Below are 24,382 nucleotides of genomic sequence, written 5' to 3' on the forward strand. Positions count from 1 at the left end.
CAATGCGATTAATATTGACGTTTTTAAAACTACGCGTATACACGGAAAAAGCAGTAAAACATCTCAGTGTAGAACTTTGCACATTTCAGTTGACCATAGCTGATTCCATCTGCGAGACCTGAACTCAGATCGATGCAGTTTTAAGTCTTACTTTCTTAAGGGCACAGCTGAATACGTTAAGTGCTTGAACCGGCCTTCGAGCAACGCGCTTGGTCTTCCTTTGGACGCCACAACATTAATGGAATATAAAATATCTGGGGGCCGGCGCGGTGGCTCAGTGGTTATGGTCCTCGGCTGCTGACCCGAAAGACGCGGGTTCGATCCCGGCCGCGGCGGTTGAATTTCTTTGGAGGAGAAATTCTAGAGGCCTGTGTACTGTACGATGTCAGTGCACGTTAAAGAACCCCAGGTGGTCGAGGTTTCCGGAGCCCTCCACTACGGCGTCTCTCATAGCCTGAGTCGCTTTGGGACGTTAAACCCTATAAACCAAACGAAACCAAACCAAACCAAAATATCTAGGAAATTTGTAGGCCGCCACAAGCGCGTGTATGTCCAGTTTTGTAATTGTACAGTGCTAAGCGATTAACATTTTAATTATGCAATCACTCCTTCTTTCCACAAAAATACCGTGGTCTAGAAAAGAAGCTCTTAGATAACACCGAGTATGTCGTCTGTGCAGTTTGGCAGTGAATTATATTGCTAACAAAGATAATCAGACACTGAATTGTATAAAAAATAAAAGCCCGCAGCACGCTGCCCGGTTAGTGCGCACATTTGTGCCGACGTCACAAGAATAAATCGTGTGGCAGAGTAAAACATTTTTCAGCACAAAAACGTACTATATGCGCATTCATATGAAGTCTATGTGCCGTCCACCAGCTCGTTATCCAGAGCGAGAGCAGGAACAGGAAGTCAGCGCGCCAGCAGCCGTCGGAACCATAAGCTCGGAGACCGGCGATGGCGGAATGGTCACATGACAAAATATGACCGCTCATGCTAGCGTCTAGAGGCGACACATCGGTTATGATAGATGCCGTAGTGGAGGGCTCCAGGTTAATACAGATCGCCTGTGGTCTAACGGGCGCTGACATCGCACAGCCACCGCGGCGATCGGACCAGCTATCTTGAGATCAGCAGTTGAGCGCCGAAGGAAGTGATCCATTGCGGGGGGGGGCGATCAGATCCTGGTCATGACGTCGTTTGCTATCCACGCAGTTTTAACGCGCAGGTGACTGCTATTTACGGAGTACTGACCAGCCTCAGGCGACAAACGGGGAGCGGTACCACGATGAGCGGTACAAACCTCAGAAAATCCCTACTGGCGAGGAGTGTGCAATTCCACTGCTGACTTGTTTTTACGGCAATGGAACTGAAACATTTGTTTGAGCTAGCGTGTGGAACCAGGTCAGTTCAGTCTTCGTCACTGACAAAAAAAAAAAAAAAAGAGCCTGGCCGACTTCAACGCATAGTGGTGGTATTTAACAGGAGCTTCATTACCATAACCGGCTGCGAAACTCCCCCATAGCACCCACGTGTCAAATGTCGGCCCTGATTGGTCCAAAAAATCGGTGGGCTGACTGCCACGCCACTTGCGGCATTCAGATGAAGTGCTCTGTGCTGAAAAATCGGCAGGGGGAGTAACCGCCAGTAGGTAATTGCCAGATTCGTAGATGGCGCCTGCGTCGGCTCCCCTGAAGCGAATGGCGGCAGGTGATACCCAAATTTTGATTTAAAGCTACACATTGAGACCTATGAAAGTTCCTTGCATTTTTCTTCACAAGCAGAAGCGAGCAATGAAAGCGCAAAAAGAAACAAGGTTCTGTGCTTTACGCTTTATTACACACGTCGACACAAATACATTTACACAATGACGTTGCAAGACGAACAAGACGAGACAGTTTTGGTTCGTACACATAAGGAGACACTGCATTCCAGATCACGCGCTTCCACGGTTTATTTACATGGCACCATCACCGTTCGCGTTCCGAACGGCGTTGATTTAACGCCAAGCATGCATCGTGCAATTAATGACGAGTCACAGAAGCTGCAATGTGACTTCGCTTTGTTGTCCTTGAATGAGTCGATGAGCTTCGAAGACACTTCACACAAATTAGTGACAAACCGTGCAGTTACACGCAGGTACAAGGGCGAGTAGAAGAGGTGGCATCAGACTTAGCATTAAATCTTTTCTGTACAGACTCAATCTGCTATAATTCGAAAAACATGTGCATTTAACTGCATTTCTCGGATTATATATGCTCAGGCAGAACGTTTAAGATTTACGCAAGGCGTCGCATGTAAATCGCTAAAATAGGTTTTTTTTTTTTTCAATCCCAAAAACTTCCCATAATTTTCAGAACGGTTTGGGTTCATGCTCGGCTGCTTTATTTAATGAGCGTTAAGAAAATGTTCATGCAATTAAATGTTTACTTTTTTTTCTGAGGTCCACGTTAAACATGCAACTTTCAGGAACTTGAGGACAACGAAAGTCTAGATTCCCATGTCTTAGCAAAGTATGAGCTTGTTGCACGTGCTCACAGTCACGCTCAAGCTCTCTTCCCATGCGGATGTTTGCGATGATGCAAGATTTTTCTCGAATGTTTGTGTGTTTAAATTAAGACTTCTTATGGCTGTTTTATCACTCCCGCCGACTGCGCCATCTCGCGTCCTGTTTACAACGACCCGCAAGGCGACTCGGCCCCGAACAGTTCGGGTTAAGAGGCGGCGATGTTCAGCTGGCTTAGGGACTTGACCAACGTAGCGTCCGTGTTGAGGAATTTCCGCTCGTCCAGGTGCCAGAGCGACATGTTGCTGGTGTAGACCTTGAGTGTGTCCAAGTAATTCTCTAGTGTCTCCGGCGTCACTTGGAACAGCGTCCAGGTCTCCTGGCGACAGGCGTGGTACTCCTTCTCGATCACCATGGCAACGTCGGGCGTCGTCTCGGGGATGATCTGTGTGGAGGAAGAAAACACGCACGTTCGATATAGCAAGAATTTCTAGCCTACTTGCAGGAGGAACTGACACTGGTTCAATTGCAGTTAGTCACGGTTCCTGCATCCCTGCTGAAGCAGCAGGGTTTGGAAGTTTATCTTAATGCGGTACAGACGGGAGCTCCACACTTAGCGTCAGAAGGCAACAGTGGGCTCCTAATCCAAAACAACATGCATATGATGCTTTTAAAACCTTTATGCTCTAATCCGCATGGCTACCAAAGCAGCGCTAAACCTACCAAAGAGCACTAGCACGGACAGGCTATTAAAATTAGGAATGCACAACACTATACAAGAACTTGTAGATGCACATCGCTACACACAGTACCTTCGTCTTGCTGGCACGGAAACCGGACGTTATATACTGGATTCTCTGGGAATTCGCATACCCGCACACACTACAGACTTCATCTCTCTCCCTCGCGCCATACACACCGCGCTTATCCTCAAACCCCTTCCTAAGAATGTCCACCCTGAATACCATCAATCCCGCCGAGTCGCACGAGCCAAAGCTCTCCATAAATAATATGGCACTTCAGAGGACGTGCGCTGGGTGGACGCCGCGTGTGGTCCAGACCGTTCAGTAGCTGTGGCTTACCATCCAGCAGCCCCCCCACTTACCCATTTCATAGACCCCCCTTGTACCCCGGAAGAAGCAGAGGAAGCAGCTATAGCAATAGCCATTGCCGAAACCAATTCGGCTTATATAGTTAGCGACTCAAAAACAGCCATTCTTAACTTCGCCCGCGGACGCGTCCATCCCCCCGCGTGGCAGATATTGAGAATGTGCACCCTAAATTCCGATAGGCGTATTGAGCTCGTGTGGGTGCCGGCTCACTCTGGCAATCCTGGAAATGAGGCCGCCGATAACATAGCCCGAGGACTTATTTGCCGGGCAAATGGCGACCCCAGCCGGGATTTCTCGAGGGAGCGGGCACACACGTTCTCAGAACTGACTCAACAAGCACGCCTTGCCCGTCGACTCTATCCCCCTCCCCATCCGCGCCTATCACACTCCCAACAAATCCTCTGGAGGCGACTCCAGACCCGAACTCTTCCTACCCCTCAGCTTCTATCCTACTTCCGCCATGTTTCCCCAGAGTGCACTCTCTGCGGAGAATCGCACGCCACCCTGAACCACATCCTCTTCGGCTGCCCTGCCGATCCTCCCCCGCAGGGACAGCCCGCCATCGGTACATGGGAGGAATGGGAGGCCCTCCTTGCGTCGCAGGACCCGGACGCGCAACTTCGCTGTGTGAACCGGGGTGCCAGTGCCATGGCCCTACGTGGCCTGGACACATGCGCGTAATGTGAGGGCTGTGCGGTGGCCCTGAGACCTTGCACGGTCCAAACTCGCTTGCTTAATAAAGTTTTCCATCCATCCATCCATGGAGCATTCATTTATTGATTACTTCATAATTATGCGGGACAAGCAGAGTTTTTTTCTGTTTTATAATTATTTTCCACTCTGCGTTTAATATTTAAGTCATTCTTCAATTTAGTGAAAAAATAACCAAAAATTCAAATTTTTTTTGCGAAATGTTCGTTCCCGCTCGTATTGCTGACAGTACCTATACATACAACCCGGACTGACATCTGCCTGCATTTAAAGTGATGTTCCTTGTAAAGGAAAAAAATCTGCGGCGCCTAGATGTTGAGCGGTTCTTGAAAGCCAGCTGGACTCTCACATGGGCCGTCCGTGCTCGGTAACAAATGATGACGCCTGATTTATGCGAAAGCGAGAGAATAGGAATGAACGCGGGGCTGAGGGACGTTCGCGACGATAATCGGGCACTGCTCCGCACCTTGTAGACGAGCTCGGCGGTTTTGTCCATGGCGACCTTCCACATGCGCAGCAGAGCGTCGTTGAGGTCGTTGATGCTCTGCAGCGTCGGCTGGCGCCACAGGTCCGGGTCGAAGTCCTTAGCCACCATGTCACCCAGCTGCACCCAGAGCAGCACCACCGAGCACATGCCCTTCACGAGTCCCGGCTCGCGGCCCTGTATGACGTCGAAGCAACTCTCCAGGCTGGCCATCACTTTGCCCCAGGCCGCAGCGTAGAGCTGCCGGAGGTCTTCCAGGAGCACCAGTAGGCGTCTGAGAAGACACAACATGAAAGAAGGGGAAGGAATTAGCAAAGCGATTAGCAGCTGGCCAGGAGCTTGCTTGCCACAAAAGTTGAACACAGGAACCGAAGCTGAGCTAGTTGGTGTGAACTATAGAGTGATGTGGCGTATCGCGATAGCCCAATGCCCGAGAAGGACTACCAAGAAACAGATAGCAAGGTGAGGCCAAGAGAGGAAGGCCCATTCCCCCACCACTGCTGCGTCACAAGAAAACCATGAAACTTGGGGGATAAAAATAGATTCTTTTGTGACGCATGCACAATGCAGGTTGAACCTTAGTGAGCCTAACATTAGAAAACAGTAAGTGGCTTAAAACAATGCCGCTCACTCGTTCATTGTTTTTTTTTTGTGATTGCGAACCCTTGTACTAAATGGCGAGCTTATTTCTCTATCATTCCTTTTGAAACTGCTGCAGAAGGTTGCTTTCGCTTATAGTTCATTGTGACAATCAGGCGGTGCCCATAGACACCGTTCTAAGACCACCATGCGTTACAAAAATTTCTTGTGTACATCCTGCCAAAGTATTATGAAGTGACCCCTTCCGTTGCAAGCAAGACGGTTATATATTGGCTGGAAGCAGTAATTTCGCTTTTCAAATCCTCCTGATTTCTTGCACCAGCTCCATGAAAGTGGCAACAACCTACCTCGTCTCGCGATTTCCGTCGGCGTAACTCTTGCTGCAGACGAAATGCAAGGGAGACTTTCGGGACTGCATCTTGCGCTGTCCGCAGACTAGGGCCCACTTGATCACCTTCTTGAGACCCATCGTAAACCTGCGAGTGAGAGGAGGAACATTTAGAGACGTCTCTGGGTGCCACACAAAGAACACTGATTCGTTTCGAGAGGGGAACGTCACACAGCTAAACTTTCATTTCAACAGCGAAACTTGGTTTGCGTAATGGCAAGTTCCCTGCCTCATTCGCGCATTCCTATCTTGTATTGAAATGAAACAACTTGCCCGAAAGACTGTTCTACTAAAGCAATACATACCCACATATAGGTCATGAAGAGTGCTTTCGGGGAAAATAAAAGGACTCAGGAGAACCTAAACACAAATAAAACTTTCGTGTATTGTAGTCTGTTAGAGCACCACCTTCCCTTCCAACAAAAGAGGCTTCAGATATCCAAGGTATACAGCAAGGCTAAGCTTCATCTTCCTGATAAAGTTGAAGAAACCCAAAGCATCAAGTAAGACGTTTTACAAGACCAGTGCGTCTTGTCTGCCTTAGAACTCCGGAAGTAATTCCAATAATATACACAATAGTGAATCATACAGATAGGCAGTTTGGATGTAACTAAACAGACATTCGATGGTGCGGACTCGTACAGGAACTGGCAGCTTGAATCTAGGAAGGTTACAACGACGTGCATTACGGGTCCACACTATCGTGTTGCCTTCTTTCCAGCTACATTCAAGCCGCCGACTTATTCGCTTGGATTAACCCTCCCCCTCACTCTCTTTAATATTCATGCAGCCCCCCCCCCCCCCCCCCCCCCCCCCCCTCTCCTTATCAAGGAACACTGTGATGGCAACTTACAACTCCTTGTTTTGGTCTGGCTTTGTAAATTTTGATAGAGGTTCAATGAGGAATCAGGTGCGCTACTCATTGCTCGTTCTTGCCCTTCTCTGGTTGTTCCTGACAGCCGCTCGACGTGGGGCGCGCGCAAGTTCCGTGCGCCTGCGCTGAGTTTGTATACGCAACGTGGAATAGACACGTCTGATACACTGATAGGTGTTTGTTATACGCTGCCGCAAATACACACATTTTAGCAAACATGGCCAACCACGAGAACGTATTAAGCTTCACAATCATTATTACTGGTTTCGGCTGGTGACGAAAAGTAGCGATTTAAATAAATAAAGATTAAAGGAAAGGCGGGGAGGGAACGACATCGAACTGTCTTGTGTCGAATGTGCTCATTTTTGTAGCTTTCTCTTTTAGCTGAAGAAAAATTACGCCTGAAGGGGAGTTTGAGGACACAAACCACTGATGTTTCCCATTTTCCTTTTCAGTGAAACGAACGTACTTATGCGTTCAAGATGCGGATTCTGAGCATTCACAACGTATTGCATTAGCAAGTAAGCGCCTGAAGCTTGATTCAAGCTAAGCTCAAGATGAGCGTCGCCTGGTTGGCTCGGTTTTAGCGCATTTCAGTTCACGCTAGGAGAAGCCGTCTCTCAGACTTTAACACATTGGTGATTGCACAAGACATACCGTGTAATGCATGGATAAGCTCTGTCTGCTAGTGATGTTGAAGGTCACATTTTGTTGCTGGTCAATTTGATGTCCAAAGAAGGGGCTAGATTTAGTCGGTAACTGACCAAGTGTACGTTATCAAGTCGCGTTTAACATGGCTCCTTTACAAAATAGCGTGGTACTATTCCGTTTTGTCTAATGTGACGTCTCTCCGGTCTGACGACATTATCATTTACTTCATGCCGCGTAAATTGCCTATGTTTGTGTCTTTATGTGTTAATGAAGGTTGGCAAGGCGGCAGGCAAACGGTATACTGTGCACCGACAGAACACTCTTGATGCTCTTACGGAATAAAGCTTTCCGTTGAAACAGGCAGTGTCAGCATTGCTGCATAAACGCCATAGCACACCAGGGCCCACCAGAGCGCACAGGAGGCAAGGAAATTCGGGTTTCGTCGCCACCCGCGATTCTAAGCGTCGTTGCCTTGTGCGCATTATCCAGAGATATTGCTCTGGGCTATAGCCAGAAAAAGCCCCAAATTAGAGGCTTAGAGTATTAGCAATTCTGTGGCCCGGCAGTTGAGAGCCACAGCGGAGAAGAAAGCGACAAGAGACAGCCACGTTTAGGGCGCAACTGACGTCTCAAGACAGGCATGCGAGAAATCTTATCGCATGCAGTTCGTCAGTATTCCTGCATTCGCTTATCAGTGAGCAAAGAAAAAATCCGGTAAATGCCATTGGAAATTTGGCTTTTACCCCCGGATAGGCAGTCTGAATTGAGAAATACAGTGCGCGTTATTCTCAGATTACACAAGCCAAATTTTAATGGCAACTAAACCAACGCCCGCGCGTAAACAGGCGGTCGCAAAGGTCATTTTACTTAATTTCTTCAAATAGCGCGATATGGGACAAGTATTGGCACAAATGTGGATAAATATTGTGTCAAAGACCAGAAAACCAACAGGTGATAGAGACAACAGCCCTCTACCGCAGACCACAGAGAATGATCAAAGTTGCAGTACCGCCTTGCTGAATACTATGCTGTACAACACTGCCAGTCCTGAAATCTTCACAGCGACGTCATGTAGTGAAGCTGAAGCATAGTATCGCCCAATATGAGGTAAATTGCTTTCCGTCGAAAAATCCGCTCGTATAAAATTTCTGGGTATGAGCTAAGTAGGCGTCCTGAAGCTAGTGTATTTGAAAAACGCGTATCAGTACGCTGGCCAAATCAAAACCTCAGCCAGACTAAGACAAAGGATGTTCCTGCTGTGTTCACCAGGACTCTTCTCAAAGCCGGCGAGGAAAGAGAAGTTTATTTTTTTCGAAAGCAACAAGAATACAAAACAAAACGGTTGAACACAAAGGTCTGATCATTCAAGCACATGCGCAGTGCCGCTGCACTGAGCACGTCAGTAGGCGTAACGTCATGCTCAAGTAGATTTCTAAAGAAGGAATGACTGCAGTTAACGGACGAGTCTTGCTGAACACCGAGACAACCACCGATGCGGACAACAGTGACGCCAGAAGGCTCAGACGAACGTGTGATTCGACAGCGCCATACGTCCTTCTTTCGAAGCTGAAGGAAGCATTGCACCTGGGGGGAAAAACTGGCTGCAAGGAATGCGCCGGAACCGGCACCGATAGGGAAACGGAAGGAATAAGATGCAGAGGAAGGACACGTGCATGGACATTCAACTGTACATAAAGAAAAAGAAAAGTCGAAGGAAGGTCAAATTTTCATCGCAGCCGCCATGCCATCCCCGGCTACAGTAGAACGGACGACCGCATTTGAACGCAGAAAGACTGTACCAGAAGAGCTTGTCATGTCACTGAAAATTTCGCCCTCGACCTTTGTAGTTAGAGTTTCGCAAGCAGTCTTCACAGTCATAGTTTAGCGCAAAAGACGGGACGACAGAAAGAATGGACGAACACGGGCAGTCGTCGCAAGCAGGTTGCGACGACTTTTCTTTTCTCTCCTAATATCAGTCGATACAATGGAAGCTAATATGGACAGGAGGAGTATAAATTGATTACAAATCTAGCATGGCCCAAAACATGAGGCATTCAGGGATCGGCAGCAATTGTGAGGTGGACGCGAAGATAGCGGTAATAGTCAACCAACAACAGAAACGCAACAGACGAAAAATGAAAATAACTTCGCGTAAACAACACGAATACAAAAGTAAACATTGTCGCAGGCCACTTCATGAGTTCACATCTCTGCGTGAGGCTTCGATAGCCGCAACAACCGCTCTAGCAAAAGATGATATCGGGCTAGTTGATGCATTCGCTCAGACTTGCATGGAAGGTTGCGCGAAAGGTACGAACACGCTAGTCCCATGCCCTGCCTTGCGTTTGTATATTTCAAGCAAACCTTCATGTATGAACTGTTCTCTCCACGTCGAAGTCCATGCGGCCGGCGTGATAGTCCTTTGGCGCGAGTCCGGTTCCCTACTTGAGTGCTCGAGCCTCTTGCCATCTAAAGGCTCGCTCGGGTGCATGTACCTCGAAGCTTGAGCTATTTTCGCCTTTGGTATAGTTCTTAAATTTGTCAATGCTTGGCTGATATGATGAGTCAACTATAGCTCCAGAAAAGACACTGCTTGCAAAGCGCTGCTAGATCATTACAAATGGCAACACACAGATGCAGAAACGACCCAAGTGAACATTAAATATGAAGGACGAAGTAGTTTGCTGAAAAAAAAGAAAGTTCCACAAGCGATCGACACTTGCGACTGTTTCTCAGAACACCTTTTAAAATTTTCCCGCGCTCTGCTCCGAAAAAACAACAAAAAACAACAAAACAAAAACAAAACGTAACGGTAGTCTGAATCCGAGCAAAAAACAAGCATTTTGATCATCAGCGCAAACCGAAGTGGTTCGTGCGATTCACTCACCATATAACTGGCACCGTTAAACACGTTTCACCTTAAACTCGTAGTCATCTCACTTTATCTTCACAGCGACGCGCACACAAGCAGAACGCGTTCAGCACTGCGCGCATAAGACTGAAGAACACTGCCAAATCTAAGCTCATTCATTGAGCGACGGTCCGCCAGTAAAACGCCCTCCTCGGGTCTACAAAGCACAATGCTGTCGACGCTGGGATGCAGCCAGAGTGCGAAGGGTCGCAATGGAAGGCGCTCGTAATGACCGAACCTCGATGCATTGCATCTACTACCGATCTACTGCCATGCCGGCATTCCACGAATATCAAAGAGCGTGCCGGTTAGGGCCGCCTGAGAGCAGCAATAAAAGAGAAGCAAAGGATGAGAAGCGCAGTGCGTGGCGGGCATAACGGACACGCAGAAGCCACGTGCCCCGCGGATGCCGCCTGCGCATCAACTCGGAGCGGAAATCTCGCCCTCTCCCGCGATGTCCGGGAAATCACGTGATCGATACGGTGCATTAACAGCGCGCGCGCTCCGGTAGATCGCGTCGCTTGCATTTGCTTGTGTTGTGCCTTCTCCGCATGCTTTGCGGTTGCACCTGGCGACAACGGCATTGACAGGCGAGGGGGTTTATGGCGCATGTGGCCAACAAAGGTATGGCATCAATGTCAACAGAGGGGGAGGAGGTAGGCAACACGCAGTTACAGGGAGAGAACACAACGTAACTACACGCGGCTTACGCAGATGTCATACTAAGCAGTCACAACCAGATTGGGGTGACGAGGAATGACGTCACCAGTGGAAACGTCCTACAAGCTCGGTACGGAAAGCGACCAGCTCCCAAAGTGGGGCCGATGAACGGCTGAACCGAACATTAACAACGCGGTAAATAGTCGGCGTTTCCGCCGGCGACGTCGTTAAAAGACCTATAAAGGTCCCTCTGTTATTCTTTGCAGATACGCGCATCTGAGGTTGCTGTTACATACGAGACTGTTAGTCGTTGTGTGTATAAGGTAAAAACACTGATGACGTCAGGGGTAGGCGAGCGGCAGCCGCCATCCCCATAATTTCTCGGGACACACACACACACACACAAAAAAAAATTCTGCTTCGTTCAGACCCCTACGAAGAGGAGAGGACACGCTACCTGATAATGCAACCCAGGTCACGGCGCTGTGTGTGAAACTGTCGCCACTGCATTCTGATGATTTTTGGTTTGTCGTCATGAGGACGCAATGCCATAGACTGAGCATCCCTACTGGAAACACGATTCCCCCCTCCCCCCTTCCAGTACCTTGGCGCCGGTCTGGCTAAAATCACGAGCTGTAGGTTATAATTTATGAACCTAATAATTATCACCATGAAATGCTGAGAACTCTATTTAAAACAACTTGTAAGTAATCAGATTTAATTATTCTTGCATTTGTCCACGCAATTTATTATATATCCTCAAATATTGGCTGCTCTGATTGGCCGCCTCGTACAGGACCCCTTCATGAGCCATTGGCCATCAGAGACATCTACGAAGAGAACGCTACCTAGTAATGTAAACCCAGGCCCCCTCGCTGTATGTGAATCTTTCGCTACCGCAAAGCTGATGATTTTTTGTCTTTATGAACAGTGGATGCAATAGATACAGGATTCGAAGGGGGGCTTAGCGCGAGGGGAACAAGGACATAAGAGGTACACAGGGCGAGTGTGTCCCACTCATGCTGTTTCTCTCCCGCTAAGCCCCCCTCCAAATCATGCCTAACCATCTGGCCCAAACTTCCGCTCTACCCATAGGCGTGGCATCCCTGCTCGAAATTCGAATCTCCCTACTCCTTTCTGCCACCACAATACAAATACCCTGGCGCCGTTCCTAGGTAAAACCACTAGCTCTGACAAGCCTAACCTAATGTTTCTTGCCATAAATTGCTCTTCTGTCCACGAACTTAATTTGTAACAATTTTTAAGGAATCTAATTATTCTTATCTCTGTTTATGCAATTTGTTAGTCGTACAGCCTCGAATATTGTCTGCTTTTATTGGCCCCCTTTTACAGAACCTCTTTACCAACCATCGGACCATACGACATTAATTCTTTTGTACGGCGCCATTATGAATAAAATAAAAAAAAAAATAAAAATTAGACCGTTTCGGATTTTTTTTTTTCTCCACAGTGTGGAGCTATATGTATACTTCCGCTGATCGTGAACAGTTGCCTGTAGAGTACGCGTGAGGCGAGGTAGAATAGCTTGCCTCGCACACACTGCGACCGTTTCCGCAGTGATCTCCAGCACTCGATCGTGCGATGCGTACTTACAGACGAACGTAATTTAAAATATTACAAGTCAGGTGTGCAAGTAACTCTGGCAGCTAAGCACAAAGAGTCAGTCTAACGCAGAACAGTCCCGGTTTACGAGCCATTGCGAAAACACATTTTAAACTTGTGCAAGGGGCTTTGGTTCATGGTACGCGAGGTTTAACGTCCCTAAGCGACTAAGGTTGTGAGGGACGCCGTAGTGGAAGACTCCGGATAATTTCGCACGCCTGGGGTTCTTTAATGTGCGCTGACATCGCACAGTACGCGATTCTCTAGCATATCGCCTGCATGGAACTGCGGCCACTGCGGCCGGGATCAAACTCGCGTATTTCGGGTCAGCAGCTGAGCGCCATAACCCCTGAGCCACCACGGCGGCCGCTTTGTGAAAAGAGGCTACAACGAAAATCAGAAAATGGCTTGCATAGTCGTGCACCGCTCCTTCCAGTCAAACATTCTGAGACATGATAGTTGCAGTCAGTTCTCGCGGCCATTGTAATACGGAATGAAAGACTAAGAATCTAAACTTCAAACTTAAAACCTCTTTGTCGTAGACGTACTGCACTTTTCACCACGGCCATTGTTGATACGGCCGCTTGTCAGGGCGCTTGCGATGTTACCTCGTGCTCGCGCAAACTTGAATGAACCGTACTCATCCAGCATTATGGTGAATAAAAAGAACGGGCTCGAGAGAAGCACAGAAACCAACACGGGCTGTCCTGTGTGTTTGTTGCAAGTCTGTTGTATTAATCTAGCTGACATGTACGAACACTCGGTTCTCAATTAACAGGACAATTAGTCATACCCGTCACATATTAAATTCGATGACATCCTTCAATATTTTGACTGAACAAAAGGAGAGGCTCCGTTCACAATCAGCGTCCACCTGAGAACATCAGGTGGTATTATCCGTCACCCCCACTCCGCAGAAAAAAAAAAAAAAAGTAGCAGCGATTCATAAGGACAGCTGTGACTACAGGTCAGTGATTACAAACTGGGGCACCAAATCAAGGTTTCAACGGTTGTTTTCGAAAAAAAAACAAACAAACTAGCGAGACACTTAAGCTCCGCCTTAAAGGTGCTCTAAAGAGGAATCCGAGCTCTTCTTTTTACCGCGGGAACTAGATCTGCACGCTCCGAGCATTAATAGAAACTTCGAATTATTGTCATGTGCGGCCGATTTCCTTTTTAAATTGGATTAAATGTCCTGGCTCCAGATTTTTTTCCTTTAACAGACCTACGAGAGTCGGAGGAGTCAACCAACCCGTGGAGTGCCTTTCAGCCAGTCGCGTGGCGGCTTCGCTCTAGATTTTATTTTAGATTTCCGTCCGTATGTAGTTTCAGTCGCAGACAACATAGGCCCAAGGAAATAAAAATGCGTGTGGACTATTTGTTTGAGCACATCACTTGGCGTATTACTACGTATCACCCCGCCAATGGCAGAGCGGCAAGCTGCCACGCGGCTGGCTGAAAGGCACTCCACGCGTTGGTTGCCTCCCCCTACTGTCGGATGGTAGACCAAAGAATAAGTGGGAGCCAGGTCGTTTAATTCGATTTAATAGGGAAATCTGCCGCACAGGACAATAATTACAAATTTCTAAGAATGGTTTTGGTTTTATGGGGTTTTACGTCCCGGAGCGACTCAGGCTATGAGGAACGCCGTAGTGAAGGGCTCCGGAAATTTCGACCACCTGGGGATCTTTAACGTGCACTGACATCGCACAGTACACTGGCCTCAAGAATTCCGCCTCCATGGAAATTCGACCGCCGCGGCCGGGATCGAACCCGCGTCCTTCGGGTCAGCAGTCGAGTGCCGTAACCACTGAGCCACCGCGGCGGCTCCAAATTTCTAAGAATGCTTGGAGAATGTAAATCGAGTTCCCTCGTTAGAAAGACGAGCTCAGACGCCTACTCAATGCACCTTTAAGAATGAAACGCGATAGCACGTCACGGCATTACTCCGCACTGCTCCTAGATGGCCCCGTGGGCAATGGAAACGACTCCGCTTCCTCAAGGACGAACGATGACGTCAGACTAGGGTTCCTCGATGTAGCGTACTGCGGCGCTGGCATCGAGGTACCCTACGTCACACTCACTCACAGCGCTCCTGGTGGCCTCCGCGAGAAGTGGAAAGCTTCGTCTTCTCAAGCTGCGCAAGGCCTCTCTCTGCCCGCTGGTACTCGTGGGATTTTTCAGGCACTAACGATGCGGTGGAACCGCGGGAGCCTTAGACTGTGGCGACGCCGACGACGGCGCCGGCTTTTCCACCTCCCGAGCTCTTTAATGCTCTCGCGTACACAGACTGAAACTGTGGCTGCAGACGGTACGCCAGTGATAAAACGGTGCACTTGGACGAGTGCTAGGCTTGCGCTTAACCACGCGCGTTCGAATTGCGCAAGGCATGGATGAAAAGAGGTGAGTGTAGCTGCGTCGTGCCTCCTTTCACAATGCAATGCCCCGTGACTGGGAGTCTCCCTGCGCAAACAGCGGGCTTCGACGCAGCCCGGCAGCTGCGCACACAGAGCGAGTGCACACGTGCTCGCACCAACAGCTGACAGTCGGCCGAACTACTACTGCAAGGTCGCCTGGGAGGACTGCTGAGCAAAAATCCGTGTGCGCCCTCTGCACACGACGGGGACGGACAAGTGTTGTAATAACCTTTCGATAAACCTGCTGGTGCTTTAAGCATGAGTAATCAGAGTTCTAAGTATAGTGAGCACCTTCCTTCGCCATGAGAATGGTAAAGGAGCAGTTATGAAAAAAATTACTGGACGACCAGAATTGTTAGTTAATCTTTGATGACTACTCTGATCGTTTTACTTTAAGCCGATGCTTCGATTTCGCCCTCGTTATTTCGTTCCGCTGCTGTGTGAGCTACTGAATGGAGGCCTTATTGAGGGAGGAGGTAGGAGGGTTGGGAGTGGGGTAGGCATTTCTGTAGGGTGGAGTTGAGTGTCGGAGAGCACTTCTGAGGTTAAAAGTGGGCGGGGGTGGGGTGGGATGTGGCGAAGTATCGAGGGTAGCTGTGAGTAGGTGGGCAGCCCCTAGTTTGGGAGGTGCAGTGGGGAGGTGGATGAAGCTCCAGGAGGGTGGAGGCTCATCTCTTGGCCGAGCGCTTCACTTCATTAGAGAAATTTACAGAGGGGGGGTTATACACCAGTACTGCTTTCTCACTACAACCATAAAAACAGTAACCCTGCACTCCTGGAGCAAAGAAATGCCAGACGGTGACCCTGAATAACATGGTGTCCCTGTTTGGGTGCTGACCTACTTTCGCATATATGCTTTCTATGCACCCCCTCGCCTTCCCTGCAATAATGCGCTCTGGACGCTGCAGGCAAATGACGTAGACATCACGCAAATGTAGACAGGAAGAGAAAAAAAAAAGCGCAGTTGACTGCTTTTCATACGTAAATCGGAACAACCCCGAGTAATCTATCAGCAAATCGAATGACGAGTCGAGGCTATTCGAGATTAAAATATTCGACTCCTGGTCCTAAACTTTAACCGCAGCACCGTATCGAAATTCTGGAGCTTAAAAAAAAAATAAAGAAAAGGAGGGGGGGCTGGATGCGGCGTCAATGATACTTGAATGACACCATCACTGCAATTTAGAGCTAAGATGACATTCTGACGCTGTGAAAATGTATTTCATGATGGACGCCACTTCATGGTCATTTTTCATGGTGGACGCCATGGTGGAAGTCACGCGAAGAGGTCTGCTCCAGAGATAAAGACATCCTGGTTGAACGGCCATTTCTGCATCGTGAACATTCTAACTACTGCGGAAGACTGCTCCATACAAGTTTCACTCGTACGAATCGACTACACCAATACATGAACGCGATACCAAGCGTAGCCATGAGCACTGTGTGCAGCTCTTTAGTGCAGCAGATGAGCAGACTTTCAGCATGTCATAGCTATGACCAAGTATGTCATACAAATACTACGCCGCAGCTTAAAACTCCCGCGTTCATGTACACCCCCCGTCAAAAGTACACAGCCCAAGGGGTTCGCTTGAGGCCTGCAGCATGACTCGTTATGCATCCTCGGCGACCGTAGTCTCTCGAAAGAGGAATGGCTTTGTGTCCTCAATCCTCCCAAGGTTTGGACTACTTGATGTGCTAGGGAGCCACGCTAAACAGCTTAGAAGCAAACCCCTTGGGCTGTATACTTTTGACGGGGACTGTACCTGCTGACTCATGACAACGTTATTCATAAGGGCAGAAGAAATGGTTTGGTTTAGTTTATGGGGTTTAACGTCCCAAAGCGACTCAGGCTATGAGAGACGCAGGGTAGAAGAAATGGCGCTCTCGGGAATGTGCGATCAGCCGTTACGTGATCCCAACTAGCCTGAATCATGAGATTACCACTGCAGATAGTCCAGCCATAAATGATTTTTACTTGTTTGTTTTTATAATACCTCACAGAAAAATTTTTCGTAGCACAGAAATGTAACTCGAAATTCAGCGTTGAAGATTTGCGGAGGTCGAATCAAGAGCTGACCTTGATCAAGAGCGTCGCACTGACCTAAGTATATGTTTGCAACACCACGTCTGTACCGGCTAACGCACGCGTGACAGTTAATTATCCCAGCATGTCACGTGTGTTGACCCTGCCTTCGGGAACAGAAAACACACAGCTGGCTTCCGCTTACGACTACGGATTTATTTATTTTCGCAATCTTGATGAATACGGGGAACAGATCCAAGGGACAGGCACCATCGGAGTGAGATTACTACCGCTGAAAAGAACAGGCAGAGCTGCAAGTCCTTGGAGCGTGAAGTGCACAAAGATGGCGCCAACCAGGCTTCCCCTCAGTTTCGCACTTCTTATCGAGCCCTAACCGAAAATGGTCCAATTTAGTTAGTCTGAAAATGATGAATTTAAAAAGCTGTTTGAAAAGACGTTCGGACGGATTAATTCGAACCGTTTTGCAAAAACGCCAGAGTTTACTGCGTAGCCAAAAAAAAGCAGGTTTACTCTTTTGAACTCGCATGTTATTTACATTGAACGGGCGCCCTAAATAAGACTCGTCAACGAAAATGCACATTGATCAAAAAGGTTCATCATTCCCAAAGCTGGCATGTCTGACGAACTCAAAAGGAATAGTTTATTGTTTAAAGGGGTTTCACGTCTCAAAGGGCTGCGGAAATTTCGACCACCAGGGGTTCTTCAACGCGCACTGACATCGCACAGCACACGGAATGGCATCAACCTCACACCGCAGATGGTTCGCTTCCTTTCATTAGAAAGTCCCCGTGTGCCCCATGTAGGGCAGCCTTGTGTTAATCGGGCTGTTCCATTTCGAAACATTACGTGATGGATCGACATGCGGGGTCATCTCGGTCGTCGAAGTCTTTCCTCCGGAGTGATACACAGCACAGAGTCAAACTATTCAAAATTGCTAAGAATTATACAGAAACCGATGTTGCACACATATTTAGTCATGAGCCCTTCTAAGCGTTATCACCATGCGCTCCGAACAGCTAACGCATCTGGCAATACACGTGGTGAACTTGGTAGAGAAAAAAAAAAAATATCCACAGCAGTAAGATCAAGACGAGTTTGGTGAACTAAGCGGATGATTTCTTTCAACGTCTAGTTATTTTGTGCCGAGCTCTAAATTTTAAATTGCGGTGCTTAACGTCCCGAAGCGAAACGTGGGCTGTGAGGGACACCGTAATGAACAGCTGATTAATTTAGACCACGTAAGGTTAATTAGCGTACACTGACATCGCACAGCATACGGGCGCCTGTTGCGTCGTTTCGGGGCGCCATCGAAACACGGCCACCGCGGTGGGTATCGAGCACTGCTCCTCCGGCGCCACCGCGGCGGGTTTTGCAGAGTTCTACCTAGGATTAAAAAACAGGCTGTCATCTTTTATTCTTTCCCATTTTGAAGCTGTATACGATTCAATGGGCCCATTCCTTGCTTTGTTTGACATTTTTTAAGGCATCCCCATGTTTTTTAAATACTAGTTTTAAACTGGCTAGTTGGTTATACATTGTTGAAGGTAACAGCGAAGCTCTGTTTTTTCTTTGCCTTTTATGTTGAGCGTTCACCTTCTTTTCATTTATTTCATTACTGCCTTTAAGCCCGGAAAATCTGCTCTGGGCTCTTTTTCTCTTTCGGCTATACATTTTTTAAATCTCTCTTCCAAGAAGTGTAATAAAGGTAAAAAGGTCTAAAGTGGCTTAGAACGAATCCATGCGCCTAGAGCGGTCCACATAGAATCCTGCTATTGCGCCTTTTCGCAGTAAATGCGAAACAAATTGCGAACAAAGCGGCGAAGTACAATGAAAGAATAAAGCAATAAAATGGTAATAACAACCCGACTCTTTCACTTCGCGCGTAAACATGTGTGGCGCCAGGGAGGCAGCTCTTTCTCTGGGTGCATTTAATGAGCCCGCCGCAGCTGCCTCGACCGCCACGTCGATGGTGGTGGTGGTTCTGCGATAAATGAGGTCGCGGTCGCTTAGTCAGCAACCTCCGCAAAGCGTTTCTGCCCCACGGCACAGAGCGCGAAGCTAAACATAGCAGTAGAAACCAAGAACACTCAGCCAGCCACCTAGAAAGGACACTTCTTCGTTGCCACTAACTGCATTCTATTGCACAGCAAGGATGCAACGTTCTTATGTACACAATAAAGGCAGTTAAGTGCCGCGGATGGCTAGCTGCATGTGGAGAACAATGGTGAGAGAAGAAAGCGTCACCGCTTCCTTCCTTTGAGCACAACGAACATGGCAGCTGCAATAAGACCGTTCGTTGCAGATGTAAGAGCAAAGCTTGATGAAGACGATGAGAATACAAATAGATAAAGTAAACACAGACACGAAGGGCACACTCGAAAGGTGCGGTTCGACAGGCGGGGCATGTCATGCCGCATGTTTTTGCAGGCGTAAGAGCGAGTGGAGTTATTTTAATTACCTCTGTGTTGAAGGGCTCGTGCGAATCCGAGGACATTAGAGAGCGCAAAAGAACGTCGTTAACCTCTATCCCAAGAGCGCACTGGAAGCTCATGGCATTACTTTGCAATGGTAGAAACCGGAACCGAAACAAAGTGCCCTAGGAACATTTCATAAGCGATGTACGCCCGTCCTGTCTCAGACAGTCCTCTCAAGAGAAGCAAGATGAAAACAAAGCAGCCGAGAACGTTGTTTTCGACTGTTTGCGCAAAAGGCATTCAGGCACAAGTCTTACCTAAAAGTTCTTTCAAACTGAAGCCAAGGAGCAAAGACGGTGCTCATCAACTAAAGGCTGTGCACTCGCAGGTTGTCCTGTCTTGCGATCACGCCGGAAAATGACTGCTTGTCGACTTGAGCGCCGGTCTTTTCGGTGTCAAGTATACACGCAGGAAGGGCGTCTGAAACGAGTTCACGGCGAGGCAGCACAAAACTGTTTTTACTACCCAGCGTGACTACGTAACCGCGCTCCCATATCTTATCTATATGTTTGGGGAACAGTCACACCACGCGTGCCTGGGCGGAGGAAGCTCGAAACACTCAACCGCGTAGGGATCCATAGCGCATATGCTAAAGAAATTATCACGGAATAATCTGTCAGCGTATAAAAAAATGCTATGAGGGCTTCGCTACAGCAAAGCAGAATAAGTGGAAAACAGTGAAGGGTAGTAGTAGCTTATTCTACGTGCCACACCAGCACCCTACAGTTTGTTTCGCAAGGCTATCATAATCGAGCATGCGCTGCTCTGTGAGCTTTACGCCGAATAGGAGAACAGCGCCTCTCCTCTCCTCTTTTCTAGAAAATTATTATTATAATAGAAGTCTATTTTCTAGAATTTGCATTGTTCGTTCGGCTTTCGGTATGGAAACTACTCGCAGAACCAACTTATCTCAAGATTAACAAAGAGGAACAGTTCTACCCTTTTGGCTCCCACAAATATAGTAAAGTTATATGGATATAAAAACATAAAAGAGTAACAGGTCGTTACGCTTTTACTTCTGCCGTACAACGTCCTCAACGTGCTCTACTTTGACGCTGCACTACGTGGTGTCGTGATTGCGCATGCCTCTAAATTCGAGGCACTCTAAAATGTGTTTGCAGCTTCTGCTCAGTGTTCCTTTAGGAAGCCACATTCTGTCCAACGTCATCATCATCAATGTCATCACCACCAACGTCATCACCACTAAGTTCAGAGACTGGAGTACGTACAGCGGGTCGTTTTGAAGCCCGACTGACGGAACTGAATAGGTATACTATATATTACACTATGTATATGATACACTTTGGAAGGTGTTCTTCAAGCTCGCTGCAGGAGGAGTGAATTTACGGAAGTATTAATTGGTATCTTTTTTTTCCGTCTCAGCCTGCCAGTTTCGGACACGAAATAATTCAAGCTTCATATTTTTTTCAAGCGGGTGGATAACAGACTCCTAGCGTTGACGATGTCTGACCAGCGCGCAACTCTGGAACAGTGGCAAATGAATTCCACCAAAAGGCAGTAGGAAATATCTCTGAGTTATTGAAGACTGGATTGGCCCTTAACTCTTCAGAGTTCAACGAAAGCGCGATGTCAAGAAGCGAAACGGGGAAGAGACGTAGCGCTGAATACTGCAGCAAATGCAACAGGAATGCAATAGAGACAAGCGGCTGTAGTTCGTAACCTCGCGGTGTTGTGTTGACGACTGCACTGGGACCGATAAGCAGGAACGTTTCGAAACTGTCATGAGAGACAGGGTTCATTCGTAGAGTATATGAATAAAAATAAGGATCGCCTGTGCAAAACAGCTCGCGTCAGCGCAAGCCAGTGAAACGAAATAATTACCATAGCATCACAGATGCGCACCTCGCGACAGGGCAAAATACCCAGAAATTTTTACTCCGAAGCTAACATGCACGCGGTCGAGCTGACGCAGTTCTATACAGGTGCAGCCGCCACTAAGGCGTAAAAGCATAGCGCATCGACTTGTTTGAAGCCTTTTCTAGATCCAAATAGTGAAACGAACTTGCTCGTCGTGCTACCACATTCTCAAGATGCAGTCAGCAGATTCAAACGCGATATTTACGAGTGCGTGGCTTGCAGTAGAGTCTCCGCCGGGGAAGAATGTGCATGCTTTGGGCGACGCTCAAAAATGAGAGCAGCTCAAGCACTTCCAGCGTTTATTTCGAACACTGCGCAAAGCACAAGTGCCACTTTGTTTTTGTTTTTGTTTTTTTACATGGGGAGGGCAGGCCTCAGTCAGGCGCTACTAGGCGCCTTTAGCTTGCTCTCCCTTGTTTGCAGTCTCTGTACTGGCCAAACAAAACCAATAAATGAAATGAAATATAAGGCCATGCGCTCGAACTATTTCGATCGCTGGCGGCTGTACTTATGTTCTTACTTGAGCTAGAGAACAGTCCCATAGATATTTGGGTGGATAGTTCCATTGATACCTGTACTGATAATTCCATGTATAGTTCCGCGGATACTGCAGTGAACAGGGAAGGTGTAACCAAAGAGCGTCATACACTGCAGGCAAGGGAAAAGCTTGTGCCCATGGTGTCACCGGTTAGTATACAGCGGCACCGGGGATCGAACCCCGCAAGTGCCGCAAGCGAGGCGGGTGCTCAGGGCCAGTGAATATTGCAGGCAGGCACTCTCGCGGGAACCGTTGCGGATCGTCTTGCAGTCCTGCTTGCGGTTGTTTCTAAGGGGAACCCGCAGCCATGATGGGCCTTCATTGGTTACAATGACTAGTAGCGACCAAGGAGCCTTGTTGCCAGACTTTAATCTCGCACTTCTACGAAAGCACGATGCCGTTCGAGAAAGCATATGCACATACGATGAAAATGTTGCTTTTGTCTGACATTCTGTCCACATATGGTGCTAAATGCAAGCCGCAGGCCCCGTCACCTAGTCCTAAGCCGTAAATAACACGCTTTCCGACAGACGCTGTTCCGCAGCACATTTTGCGCTGTGAATTAATGTCATGCGATCTCGACCAAAGCATTTCTCGGGTAGCCTGTCATATCCTCGTCAAACCCCACGTACATTATAATGCAGAGTTGTCTTTTTATTTTTCACAGAATCGTTAAAAAATGCGTCGTTCCCGCAGCCAAAGTGCCATTGAAAGTCAGAGCACTTACTCCGCCCCGAAGTAGTTGGCTTTTCAACAAGTGTGAAACGACAGGGACGCTCTAAGAGCCTCCGAAGTAGGTTTATTTGCTTGAAACAGGTTTTAGCTCCCAGCGGTCAAACAGCTTCCAAGTCTCTTGTGCTTTTCCACTATATTTCGTGTAATTTTGATTTAAGTACGCATTCTGTCGTGCACGTACTTAACGGAATATACGCCATAAAAAGTTGTTGCATATTTAGATATGTCCAGAGGCCCGCAATAGAGAGTATGGAGAAAACTCGTAAGGGAAGAACTGTTGGACATATACGGCTGCCAGATTTTGTATGAAGATTCACGGGACGCCGAGTCTTGAGACATGTATTTGGACTAACGCTGGCAGGCGGAACTACTGCTCAGGTCTGACGAGGATATAATCATGGTCTGTGTGTGTCCGTGCTTTGTTTCTTCGTCGTTAGTACATTGAAGACAACGCAAGGTGGTTTTTCCAGTGCGTTCTGTGCACCTTGTCGAGCAAGTTGTGTTTGCACAGCTAACCGCTTATTTCTTTCTCTCTCCCTACCCGCCGGCTACGACATATGTGGGGCTGACTTTGTACAAATGGGCAGTCGCGTTTAGGCAAACAGATGGGCCAGACGTCATGAACGGAGCTACGAAGCCTCCTCTGCGCGAGCTGAATGCGTGGAAGTACGCGAGACTGCGAGTAAAGACGACGGTGCAACAAACAGAAGCATTTCAACAGGAAAACGATGTTCGAGGTTCTCTGTCGCACAAACATCACGCGCGTTAAGCTTTAAAAATTGCTTAACGAGATGAAAAACGAGATGAAGTTTGCCACACCTAGTGCAAAAACGCTGCTGCTCGAGCCATGTACTATAATTACCTAGAATAGTGTTCCCCCTCAGAGCATCGTAAATGAATATGCGGGAAACCGTCCGGACCACGGCCAGACTGTAGCAAGATGAGCAAGTGAGCAAGTTGTTCCAGCAAGTGGAGGCCTATCCGTACTGACCTATCCACCTAAACATCGGCCTCATGCGAGCGGCACAATACTGTTCCCCGACCCAATACATATACTCATATTAGCAATACGCATCACTACATACCCGTATTGCAGCCACAAATCAATATCTCCCTCCTAACCTACACAAATGAGTGAATGGAACTTCTCGTAGCAGCTCAAAAGTGAGTTGGAAAATTGAGCTTGTAGTCTACCCTACTCATATTTCCACGCGCGTTCTCGCGCAGGAAGACACCTGCAGAAGAGGTACTGCTCGCGAATCATGGAAGCCGAACAGCGTTCGCGAACATCTAAGGTATGCTTGTATGAGCAGACTCAATGCAGAGCTGTCTACCCTTCGGTAAAGCTTTCTTAACAGCGAAGTACCGCCTTACAACATTACTTCAGGTGGCTGCACTGCTGAGTTCGTTCGAATAAGTCAGTCGTGGTAAAAACCTTCCGACCCTCCGTTCTGCCCCATCTCGTTCGCCACATGTTCTTTCTCCTCTCCTAAATAGTCTGAGATACCAGGCCTTGACGTATGTAGCCTTCCTATACACCTGTACTTCAACAATACTCGCACACCTGCTTAAAACCGCAATATCGAGTGCCTATGGGGCTAAATAAACGTGGCTCCAGCAATCTGTCGATTTCCCAGGCAGCACCCACACGCCGAGTGACTTCCGTGCCAGAACACGTTCTTCCCTTCTGTGCAGCACGTCACCGAAAGTAGCTTCATTTCGGTGAGTCGTGGTGTCCCGATGAGCTCCTTCCACCATGTCAAGGCTCTCCTGCGC

At 48.0% G+C, this 24,382-nt stretch overlaps 2 protein-coding genes across 5 annotated transcripts in view; one reads left to right on the plus strand and one right to left on the minus strand.

The window, feature by feature from the left end:
* The window catches only part of nolo (ADAMTS-like no long nerve cord), a 294,779-nt gene that overhangs the window by 11,293 nt on the left and 259,104 nt on the right, over positions 1-24,382 (plus strand). The gene's annotated exons all lie outside the window — the stretch shown is intronic.
* Positions 1,818-24,382, minus strand: part of LOC149341092 (uncharacterized) — a 43,854-nt gene continuing 21,289 nt past the window's right edge. For 2 of the 4 annotated variants that reach the window (XM_089542956.1, XM_089542957.1), the window contains exons 2-4: positions 5,761-5,889; positions 4,796-5,087; positions 1,818-2,951 (exon numbers count right to left, since the gene is read on the minus strand). In XM_089542956.1, coding sequence (XP_089399082.1) covers positions 2,715-2,951; positions 4,796-5,087; positions 5,761-5,882 — 651 coding nt within the window. In that variant the 5' untranslated portion in view covers positions 5,883-5,889 and the 3' untranslated portion in view covers positions 1,818-2,714. Of the gene's footprint in view, positions 2,952-4,795; positions 5,088-5,760; positions 5,890-10,213; positions 10,846-19,712; positions 19,876-24,382 lie in introns of those variants that run through there. The other 2 variants (XM_089542955.1, XM_089542958.1) reach the window with 2 other exon arrangements.

The sequence above is a fragment of the Amblyomma mixtum genome, chromosome 5, assembly GCF_055824585.1.
Source record: "Amblyomma mixtum isolate Tamu chromosome 5, ASM5582458v1, whole genome shotgun sequence".
NCBI lineage: Eukaryota > Metazoa > Arthropoda > Arachnida > Ixodida > Ixodidae > Amblyomma > Amblyomma mixtum.